The 11,384-nt window shown below is 42.1% G+C and overlaps 1 protein-coding gene across 1 annotated transcript; it reads right to left on the bottom strand.

The window, feature by feature from the left end:
• Positions 1 to 1,721: 1,721 nt before the first annotated feature.
• LOC136578740 (forkhead activin signal transducer 3-like) lies at positions 1,722 to 9,785 on the bottom strand. The gene is made up of 3 exons (XM_066578909.1): positions 9,504 to 9,785; positions 8,213 to 8,317; positions 1,722 to 2,348 (listed from the first exon to the last, which is right to left on the bottom strand). Exons 1-3 carry the CDS (start codon positions 9,783 to 9,785, stop codon positions 1,722 to 1,724), a joined length of 1,014 nt encoding a protein of 337 aa, XP_066435006.1.
• Between the last annotated feature and the right edge of the window lie 1,599 nt (positions 9,786 to 11,384).

The raw sequence follows: 11,384 nt of genomic DNA, 5'->3' as shown, positions 1-11,384 counted from the left end.
AGAGGACGCAACGAGGCACTTGAATACTTTTAATTTTATTTTACGTTATTTTAAGGTTCTCTTTCTTACCGCGACTAGCACGGCATTTTGAACGCTGCGCTAATTTTAATAACGCTCACGTTAATTTCAATGGGGCCTCGCAGACCTGTGCTCTAATGCTGTGATTTTGGAGCGCTGTGGTCTTTATTTTGGTGCATTTTTCGCTCTTTTTAACGCACCTCATTACCCAACAGAATGATAGGGTGCGGTAAAAAACGCTGTCAAACGCAGTGACCTGTTCGTAAATGCCGATCAAAATTGCGGTAACGCGCTGCAATCAAAATCGTACTACCGTGTGTGAGAGTGGCCTTAGCCCTCATGTCCATGGGCCGGTCAGATTCTGCATGTGGGAGCCTGGAGCGGAATCCGACCCTGTCGGCAGCGGCGTCTGCGCGTACCTGACATCTTTCTTTTTCTGTACTGCGCATGGTCCACACGGCTCACAGTCGGAAATGCGCAGTACATTTTTCTTTTCCCGCGGTATCCGCAGCCCGTCCGCAATGTCACCTGCCTGACATAGATTCCAAGCACAAATATTCAGGTTTTCTGCGTATTTTCGCAGTCCCATTGATTACAATGGGCTCTTTTGGCGCATATTATGCAGCAAATCAGGACATGCTGTTTTTTTCTTGCAACCAAAATTTTAGTGAAAATCAGCAGATGTGAATAACCGCGATGACATCACTGGGTTTATTCTCTGCATGGTGCGCAGCGTATTTACGCCGTGTGAACGAGCCCTTAGAGTTACTTCAGTCCTTGCTGGAAGTCTCCTCTGAGGGGCTCATTCACAAGTACAGAACCGGGGCAAGTCGTTTACAGAGAAAAAAACTTTATTGAGAGTTAAAAAAAAATTAACACAAACAACAAAGATTAACCCCTAAAAGACCGGACAGTTTTACCCATGTGGTGGTTTTATTGGCCTTTTTTTTCTTCTTTAGCAACCAAAATTATTTTTGCAGCATTTTTATTTTTTCGGGACGCAAAAATAGTTTATTTAGTTTATTTAGTTTTTTGGGGGATAAAAAGCTTAACAAATGATTTATTTTTATGTTCTACATTAGTATTTTTACGCTAACAAAGTATGGGAATGGGTTCCTCCTTTTTGTTTTGAACGTTTTGACATATATTAACGATATAACCATTTGTATAGTTTTGGATTACATGGAGCAAACGGCAGTGAGTCAGTTTCTTTTTTTTAGTGCTGCGGAATATGTTGGCGCTATATAAATAAAGATTAATATTATTTTATATATATATATATTATTATTCTGTATTTTATTTACTTATTTTTGTGAATATTTTTTTACCATTTATGTCCTCCAGGATGTCATAAGACCTTCAGGGGTCATTCACATGGTCTATATTTTTTATTTCACACTTTTCCACTGTAGCTGGGGTTATCCACAGGAGCAGAATCCATAGGAGCTCCAGTTACAGGGAAAAACATTCCACTACAGTGACAATAGTCTCTGTCAGAGCTGATCAGGGTCTGCGGGTACCCTGCAGCTCTGCTGTAACAGGGGGCACCCGTTGGTTACGTAATCCCTGGGCTGTATAGTTTGGTTAACGCTTCCACTTTCTAGTACATGCCGCTCATTTGAGCACTATGTACGCAAGAAAGGAGAAGGCAGAAACTCTCAAACCCAAAGATTGTGCCTCCACTGTTAGTAACTCACATGCCGTTATCCAGAATAGCTAGCACTGTGCGTGAGCGGCTGCCTGTATACCGGCTGGGGCGGTGGGATGGGCAGAGTTTGTGGGGTGTATCCTTGAATATCATACACTGATCTGTTAGGGGGAAAATTAACAGACACTGGTGGAGGCCTTGGGGCGAGGGGTAGTTGTTGTAGGCTGGAGGGGTTGGCCTCCCTCCGGTTTTGGTAAGGGGGATTAGGGCAAGGAGGCGGAATGTAGTTACCCAGAGACATAGATTGGGCAAAGTTGGGGTAAAGCAGAAGAGGATGGACACTAGGAGGGGCGACGACATTAGGGGCAACGCAGTTCGTGTAAGATGTGGGCAGGTTCCATAGGATCATTGGGTAAGACACTGCGGGGTCCAGGGCAGATGAGCTGGCTGCAGCAGCGGCTTCCTGTTGTGCTGCTGGGGCATCTGCCAGTGGATCAGAATATTGGCACCGTGTGGAGCGGAAGGGATGTCTGTGGACAATAAAGGGGGCCAGGTCTTGTGGATAGATATTCTGTCTGGTGACCGCCGTGTTCTGAAGCTTCATGACATCAGCCGGAATCTTACTGACATCCACCGTCCAGTAGTTTCCCTTCGCCTGCGGTCTGTGTGGATCTTTCAGGACCTGAAAAAAAGATGAAAAATAATTCAGCTGATGGCTTACTGGACAATTCTGGTTTACACCAAAGGTGAATTACAGGAGTTTTATTAATGATGACATCACTTATTGCAGGCTGGTTGATCTCCGTCTTAGATGAATACATCTGTCTTTAGTACATGTGGCCTGGTGGCATCTTGTGCTGCTGACATAAATTTATTTAATGAGCTGTCTCCTATTGGACAGTGACTTATCTGAGTGATAATAGGATTGCAGGTACAAGTCCCCTACATGAACATAAAAGGCAAAAAAACTAAAATAGTCAATTGGGTATTGCCCCATTAGTACGGACCCACAGAATAAAGTTAACATTGTTTTTGCTGCACTATGAGCATCATAAAAAGAACCCAAAAAGCAATTGCAGAATTGTGAGCTTTTTCTTTTTTACCCCATTGAAAAATGTTGAAAAATTTCTCAGTACATTATATGGTTCATTAAACAGACTTCCCCAACCACTTTTAACCCTGTAAGCTTAGGGTCTGAAAGTAGGTGACCTGCTAAACCTGGGATGTAAGTGTTATACTTACCCCCCCCCCCCCCCCCCCCCCACACACACACACACACTTAGTTCCTCCGATTTCAACATTGAAAGCCACAGTTAATGCATTAAGAGGTGTGCTAAGTAGTCCACCCATTATAAAATTACAGCCGGTGGATTACTTACCCGACTTTCAGTCCTCACGCTGAGGAATAATAGTTATATATATCCAACAGCACAAAATGAAAACATCCCTTCAAAAAGGGGAGGTTTTCTCAAGAGCTGCACAGCCACAGGCAGAAGATGGACTCCTATCTTCTTTTGAATACGTCCCAATGTTAGATAGTGACAGCAGCAAAAGTCCAGGTGCAGTAAAAAACAGGTTTTCTTTATTTCATCAGTAAAACACGCGACCTTTCGGCCATTGCAATGTCCTTTCTCAAGCCATTGAGGAACAATGGGGGAGGTAAGTATATCACTTACTTCCACTGGTTCAGTGGGTCATCTACTCTCAGCCTATAAGCTTAGCTCATAGTGCTAAAGTTGGTAACAGATTCTCAGTTATACTATTATTAATAACACAACTCATCCCTCAAAAAGAAGTCCTGATACAGCTGTATTGATGGAAAAACAAAAAATATTCTAGGTCTTGAAAATCGGGATTAAAATTTGAGAAATTGCTAATTTTTGAGGGTTTGTTCACTTGGGAATAAGCGCATTTACATGATCGAAGATCACTTATGCTGTGTATTTCACCCGCTCCTGCAGGTTTTTGTGTGCACAATTTGGATTTCTAGACCACAGATTGAATTACCTATATGACTTCTTGCTAGAAACAAATTACACCTTACAAAGGCAGGAAAGCATATATTTGGTAGGCGCCTTGCTACACTCATCAGGAGAGCTTTAAAATAGAACAATTTTGGAAGGAAAGTGTAAGGCCAGGCAAAAATATACAGCTAAGGAATACAACTGAGAACATTAATATTAAAAGTGGAAAGAAAGAACAAACACAAAGAATTCTCAAGGCAAGTAGAGGAGCAAGAGACACTGATCACAAACTAACATGTTTCTACACAAATGCCCAGAACATGGGAAACAAGGAAAATTTCTGTGGTGTCATAGGCACCACAGAAACTTGATGGAATGATACACATGATTGAAATACAAGGCTTGAAGGATACAACTTATTTATAAGAAACAGAACTAATAAAAGGTATTGAATTGTATATTAGGAAAACATTCATCTCTATGGAGATTCAAGCTTCAGAGCATGGGAGTTCTGTAGAAACTGTTTGGGTAAGATTACAAGGAGAGAACAACAGAAAGGACACCATTGTGGGCATTTAATATAGGTTATCTGGACAAGCAGATGATACTGATGAACTTTGTCGGTATCAGATGGCCAAAATCTCAAAAAAGCACAACATAGTGTTTATGGGAGATTTTACCAATCCAGACATTTGTTGGGAATCTCTCTCAGGTAAAAGTCATGGACCCAACAAATTCTTATCCGCTCTTGCTGACAACTTCATCTTCTTAAAGGTAGAAGAGAAAACAAGTGGATCTGCTATCTTGGACCTAATTCTTACCAACAGGGAGGAAATGGTTGAGGAAGTAAAGGTGGCTGGGACCTTAGGAGGCAGTGATCATACTATCCTTGAATTTTGCATAAAAAGGGGAGGAAGACCTGAAAAAACTCAGACCTCAAGGTTGGATTTCAGAAAGGCAGATTTCAATGAACTCAGAACGAGGGTAGGAAGAATCCAATGGCTGGATGTTCTTAAGGACAGAAATGTCCATGTAGGTTGTGAAATATTGTGAAATCAGATTCTCAAAGCACAATCGTTAACAATTCCTAAAAGAAGGAAGAATGGGAAGCATTTAAAGAGACCAGGATGGATGAACACTAAACTTTCACATTCGAAAAAGGAAGAAAAATGTTTATCAAATGGAAAGAGGGGGGGAATATCTAAAGAAAAATATAATAGGGTCTTCAGAAACTGTAGGGCAAGTGTCAAAAAAGTTAAAGCTAACAATGAATTGAGGCCTTCAAGAGAACTCAAAAGCAATAAGAAAGGATTTCGGGGTATATCAAAAGCAAAAGAAAAGTCAAAGATGCTATAGGATGTTTACAGGACGAAAATGGTGAATCGGTTAAGAATGATGTTAAGTAGGCCGAACTTTAAATTCATATTTTGTATCTTTTTTCTTTCAAAAAAGTAAATATAACATCCGCTGATCTTCCCGATGCTACTGGGGGAATAAAAGAATGCAGGCTATCTATAAGCAGAGAGATGGTGAGGGAACACTTAGCTGCAGTAACTTATATAAATTCAATTCTTCAGGTTCAGATGAATTACATCCTAGAATACTGAAGGAAGCAGCAGATGTAATTCTTCAACCACTCACCGTAATCTGTGAAAATTACTGGTGAACAGGAGAAGTCCCAGAAAAGGGAAGAATGTGGACCCAGGAAACTACAGGCCTTTGAGCCTGACTTCTATACTGGGAAAGATCTTTGAATAAATTATTAAACAGCAAGTGTTTGAATGAGAATGGAGTAATTAACCAAAGCCAGCACGGATTTGTAACAAACAAGTCATGCCAGACTAATTCCTAACATCACAGGCAGGATTACACTGAACAGTAACACCTATATGTAGATAACACAGGATCCACCATTCACAATAGGTGAACAGGTGACTATCAGTCCACTCTCCCTGCAAAATAACCTCTGCACAGGTCACAGAGCATGTCTAGAACAGTCTCCCATGGAAGTCAATGGGTTAACTCCTGTCTATTGTGTGAATGGCCCTTGATGCCGCCGTAAAGCATCTCTCTAAATGCTCTAAACGCTGTTAAATGCAGCTCAAGAATGATGGCCGCCCCATACTCATGTCTACAGGTCATAGAATATACATTGTTATGGGGGAAGTATAAATAGGGTGATACGTGGTGATGGTGAAGAGATGCAATAACAGTGTGTAAGGGGAAGGGGTCCTATAAATCCGTAAGGGAAGTGTGGGTGTATGGGGGGAGCTGCTGCAGGATGTATATTTTGTGCGCTTATGGACTATTATATAAAAAGGTAACATGCCAATAAATATTCTAAAATCTTGAATAAAAAAGAGCCCAATTAGCAGTTTATCAGAATTACTAGCTGGGGTCACGTTTGTAACTATAAGGCTGGGTTCTCACACACCAGAATACCGGCGGAAAACTTGTGGTTTGGCCGCAGCGAAAAACCGCAAGATTTCCATCAGGAAAGCGCTTCTTGAAAACCCGCGACACTTAGCCGCGGGCTTTGGAGGGGTCTGGCCACATGCTTTTCCATTGCGGACGTCCCTCCCATTGGGGAGAGCGCTGCCGCAGTCGGGTGAAAAGAAAAACGGACATGCTGCGGCCGGCGAATCCGCGCCACAACGTTGGCTTCTGCCGGCTTTGCTGCAGTGGATTCGCCGTCTCATGTGGACGAGATTTCTTAGAAATCTCGTCCACATGGTTGGCTAACCCCGGGATTAGCGGCCACAGACGGATTTGCCGCGGCTAAATTCCAGTTGGAATTTCAGCGGCAAACCCCCCAGTGTGAACCCAGCCTAAGCGTTTTCTTTTGTGAAGATGTAAGCTGTGGGTTTAATAAACATTTCTAGAGATGAAGTCAGGTCAGATCACATACTAATAAACATTATGTGTAAGGGGGAGGTTTAGTAAAGCCTTTTTGACCTTTATCACCCATCCTGTAGATCAGTGATAAAAGTCTGATCAGTGGGGGTTTTGTGTCCCCCGTCTGCGTGTCACTGTGGGCTTACGGACCCCACCTGCAGTGACGTGGAGATCGAATGGAGAGGTGGTCGCACATGCATGGCACCGCTCCACTCATTTCAATAGGGCTGATAGAAACAGCCGAGTTCAAGCCCTTGGCTATATCTGGCAATCCTATTGAAGATGAATAGAGCGTCACTACGCATGCGAGACCGCCACTCCATTCAGTTGGCTCTGGATTGCAGGTGTGCAATGAGGAGGAGTGGGGGACACGGGACCCCTGTTCTCAGGATTGGTGAGCCCCAGTTATCAGACTTTTATCATCTATCCTGTGTATAAGTGATAAGAGAAAGTTTGGGGAGTAGTCCCCAAAAAGGGGTGTGGTTAAGAGCCACTCATAAAATACACCAATTATAATTAACAATGTGTCAAATCTGACTTGTAAGTTCTGCCAAACTGAATATACTACATGTGCCTTTTTGATAAATTGTACAATTTCCACATTTTTTTCTGTCTCACAATATAATGCATCTTATGATATTAACCCCTTAATGTCTTCCCATATGTTTTTTGTCGTCGGCCACTAAGGAGCTTCAATCTATGCTGCAATCAGTGTGACCGCGGCATGTTAAAGGCGGAGAGAGGTAGGGAGCTCCTCTGTCACCCAACGGACCCCCATGATGTGATTGCGAGGTCCCAATGATGTGCTTTGTGCCCCAAAAGGCTTGGATATAGCCTCCGGGTCTACGTGCTAGAATAGCCCATGAGCTACAGCTACAGGCTGACTTAATAGGCATTCTAATGCACTGCTATACTGAAGTATAGTAGTATATTAAATAATTGATAAAATATGGTGATATTTCATCCCTAGTGGGACAAAAATCAGTGAAACAAAATTATATATGTGTGTGTGTGTATATATTATATATATATATGTATAATAAATAATACATTGAAATACATCACAACTTTTTTCCTCCTTAAAAAAAAATATGTCGTGGTATTGCTGCGATTGTAATGACTAGGAGAAAAAAAATATTTAAACCGCAGAGTGCACACCATGAAAAAAACAACAAAAAACATGGTAAAATAGCTGATTTTGACAATCTTACTTAACAAAAAAACAAATGTTGAATGGAACAACAAATGGTACTATTAGAAAGTACAACTCCAGCAAAAAAAAAAATCCCTCGCAGCACCATTGGAAAACATGTTAGGGATCTTTGAATGGAGTGATAAACATGTAAAACATAAACATTGCATAAACTTGGTATCGCGGGAATCGTGCGACTCAGAAAATGTTATTGTATTATTTATTTTGCTCACCGAACGCAGTAAAAATTGAATCCAAAAAACAAATGGCAGATTTTCTTTTTTTACCCCAATCCCCATAAAAAACAATTTAATAAAAGTTATATAGCAAATTATATGTAACCAAAAAGATGCTATTAAAAAGACAAATTGTGATGGTTTTGTCACTAAGGGGTTAAGAAATCTCCCGACTATATATGGAAAAGTTACCAACACTTATAAGAGGTATATCACTCCAGTAAATTCTACCACCGCAGTCCATTATTGGGTCCCTTACCTTTGTGAAGCATTCGTTAGAAGACAAGTTGTGTCTGATGGAGTCTTTCCATCCCTGGTAATCTCCCTTGAAGAAGGGGAATATGTTGCTGATCTCCTGAAGAATCTAGAAAAAAAACAAAAACATTCAGTGTTGGAGTCTCTTAGTAAATTGTGCCCCCACCCCCTGCTTACCATTGGGTAGGAAGAGCCTAGATTGTATAAACCCTTCCCACCCCATGGCGTACATGTACAGCATATGGATAGCATGGGTTTATTAGCTGAGCCAACCGCATCTACAGCTGGAGCCAGGGGGAATTGGCAGACAGGGTCCTGCTGCAACCGTGTGGATCAGAAGGATTAGTATTGATCTCAGCATGTATGGATTTAATGAAGGGGCCTTCCTCTATGATGTCATTGGCCCTCCAACATCCAATTGCGAAGGGCCGAAAGATTGCCATGGCTTCTAATGTAAATAAATAGAGATAATACACAATAGTACAGAAGTACTGCAGTGTATTATCTGATGATTATAGGATCACAGGTTAAAGTCGCCTACAGGAACATAAAAAAAAATCCACATAAACACTTAGGTGCATTTCTTCCTTTGTTGGTTTAAAAAAATGAAAAGCAAGTGTTTGGCATCGAGGCATCTGTACAATAAATTGAACACACTTTTTATCCCGCAAGGCGAATGCCTATTTAAAAAAAGCCTAATTGTTTTTCTTGTTCATTTTGCCTCCCAAAAATCTGTAGTTGACTTCACACAAAAAAAAGCCCTTAAACAGCATTGTCTATGCAAAAATAAAGAAGTTCTGGGTCTTTGAATGCAGGGACGCCAAAAACAAATTATTTTCCAAAAAAGGCTTCTTATTATGTAAAAACCTAAAAATATATATAATTCTAGTATTGCGGTAATCGTACCGACCACCAGAAAAAAAATCATCATGTTATTTATACAGCATGGTGAAAAATATAATGGCAGAATTGATGTGTTCTTTCACCCTGCCCCCCAAAAAGCAACGTTATACATATGTATCCCAAAATTGTACCAATAAAAACTACAGCTTGCCACGCAAAGAGCGATCCCTCATATGGCCATATTGGCAAAAAAAATAAAGTTAAAAACATTTGAAAAGTGGAGATGAAAATTCAAAAACATCATTGCATGTTAAAGTACCAATCTAGGCCGCGTCCTTAAGGGCTTAACAAGAAGTTTCTAGTACTTTGTATCTCGATAATGGCTGCAGCTGTTGGTCAGTTCCTACTTGCCAATCAGTCCCCTGTGTTTCCAGGACATTAAGCTCTCTTACCTGGGACAGCTTGAGTTTCTTTTCTGGAGAATCTTGTATAACCAGGGCAATCATGGCCAGGTAGGAATATGGAGGCTTGGCGTATCGCTGGTAATTCTTTTTCTTCGCAGGGGTCTTCTCTATCTTCTTAGAATTATCCATGAGGTCTTGCTCACACACAAGACTTCTCCCTTCCCCTGAACTACTTTCCCTGTTGGAGTCCATCTGCAGCATTCGCTCCATGCTGGGCAGGTCAGTTGCCGGCACGTAGGTTGGATCCAAAGGATGGTATTGGTAGGACATGTCTCGCTCTTGTGTTCACAAAGGATGAAAAGTGAAGAGGTAGAGTCTACTGTGGTCTTCACTGCTCCCAATGCTGTATCTGATGTGATACTGGGCCCCAATGAATGGGACCTTTATAAGTCCTATCACCCCACCTCCAGCATTGTTATGTAAATGCCTCCAAACCAGAAGGAACCCATTGTAGGTACCCCCCCCCCCCCCCCCACTACCACCCATCATTATTGTTATAGAAAAACCTCTATCCATAAAGACAATACCATTGAGTTTACACTTTGGTTTCAGTCCTTGGGTGTGATCCATCTTTCTGTTATGTATACAGTATGTATATGAGGTGTGTATACCCTAAAGCATGTTGCATGGGCAGTCATCATCCGCATACATCATTTGGGGCTTAGATTAACAATCTGTAACAAGACATTTCATTCCATTGGTTTAAGAGTTTATATTTTATGAGTGTAGAAGGGACTTTTCATTTTTTTTAAATTTCCAGTTTTTCGCATTAAATATCCATTTAAAGCAAAATTCTGTAAACTACTAAATACCATAATAATTAAAGGGGCGTCCAATGAGTAAATGCATATGGTGTTAGGCCCAATGTCCACGGCTGGATCTGATTTGCGGAATCTGTGCAGGTCACCCGTGCAGATGATCAGCAAATCAAGCCACCCATAGGGAAACATGGGCGTCCACACTGGAGTTAAAGCATGCAGATCTGTTTTGCGTACCTTTTTGGCCGGACCTCTTCCATTGAAGTCAATAAAGTCGTGTGATCCCACAGTGACAGCTGCGGGCAGGCCACGGCCCCGCGGGAAGCAGGATATTTTTAAAAAATTATCTGTGCTACACATGTCTAATGGCGAGCCATGCGGAGCATCCGCAGTACAGATATCCTGGCAGAGGAGAGGTCTGCGTGGACGCTGCCGCCTGCCCGCACAGGTATGCAGTGTACTCTGCCATGGGCAGGGTGGGATTCCGCTGAGGGCTCCCGCATGCGGAATCCAACCTGCCCATGGACATGAGGCCTTAAGCTGAGTCCTACAGAGGCCTCTCCACTGTGGCTTATACAGGGGGTCTTAAAAGGTTGAACCCCATCCCCCCTATGGACACTTGAGCTTGGGGGATTTATTGTATTGTCTTGTAGATGACTCATTGATATAGTTCCCTCATTGTACTGTATGAGTACGCCGGCCATGGAGTACTGATTTTTGTCATCAGTGATGACAGATTTTGACCTTTATTGTCTTTAGCCTGCATGAGTGGAGTCAGACAGCGACCGAAAACAGATATCTCTGGAACACTGACAAACCCTTGAAGGAGTTGTGCCAACTTCCACAACCCTTATCATAATTCTGGGCCCGGAGCGAACAGCTGATTTTCCAGGGTCTCACTCTTGACTCCCCTGCATATAGCTTGTCATGGAGGCCGCAGCCAGTGAGATGTTTCCACTGCAGCAGAAATGTAGTAGTTCAGGACAGCCATTCACATTAATTACAAGAGCGGCACATGGTCTATCCAAAATGGAGAGAGTGTTACAGGATACCTCTCCGCACTAGTCATGGGGGGTAGGGGGGCGATCTTCAGCAGGGTGACCCCTATATG

Source organism: Eleutherodactylus coqui, chromosome 9 (genome assembly GCF_035609145.1).
Source record: "Eleutherodactylus coqui strain aEleCoq1 chromosome 9, aEleCoq1.hap1, whole genome shotgun sequence".
NCBI lineage: Eukaryota > Metazoa > Chordata > Amphibia > Anura > Eleutherodactylidae > Eleutherodactylus > Eleutherodactylus coqui.
The sequence above is the reverse complement of the archived record's forward strand: the minus strand, read 5'-3'. Positions and strand labels throughout refer to the sequence as shown.

Excerpts from the sequence above, each read along its gene's own strand:
- LOC136578740 (XM_066578909.1), bottom strand. The coding sequence starts at position 9,785 with ATGTCCTACCAATACCATCCTTTGGATCCAACCTACGTGCCGGCAACT. Across the intron at positions 8,318-9,503 it reads AGAAACTCAAGCTGTCCCAG|ATTCTTCAGGAGATCAGCAA; the intron begins GTAAGAGAGCTT and ends TTTTTTTTCTAG. Across the intron at positions 2,349-8,212 it reads CTAACGAATGCTTCACAAAG|GTCCTGAAAGATCCACACAG; the intron begins GTAAGGGACCCA and ends TCTTTTTTTCAG.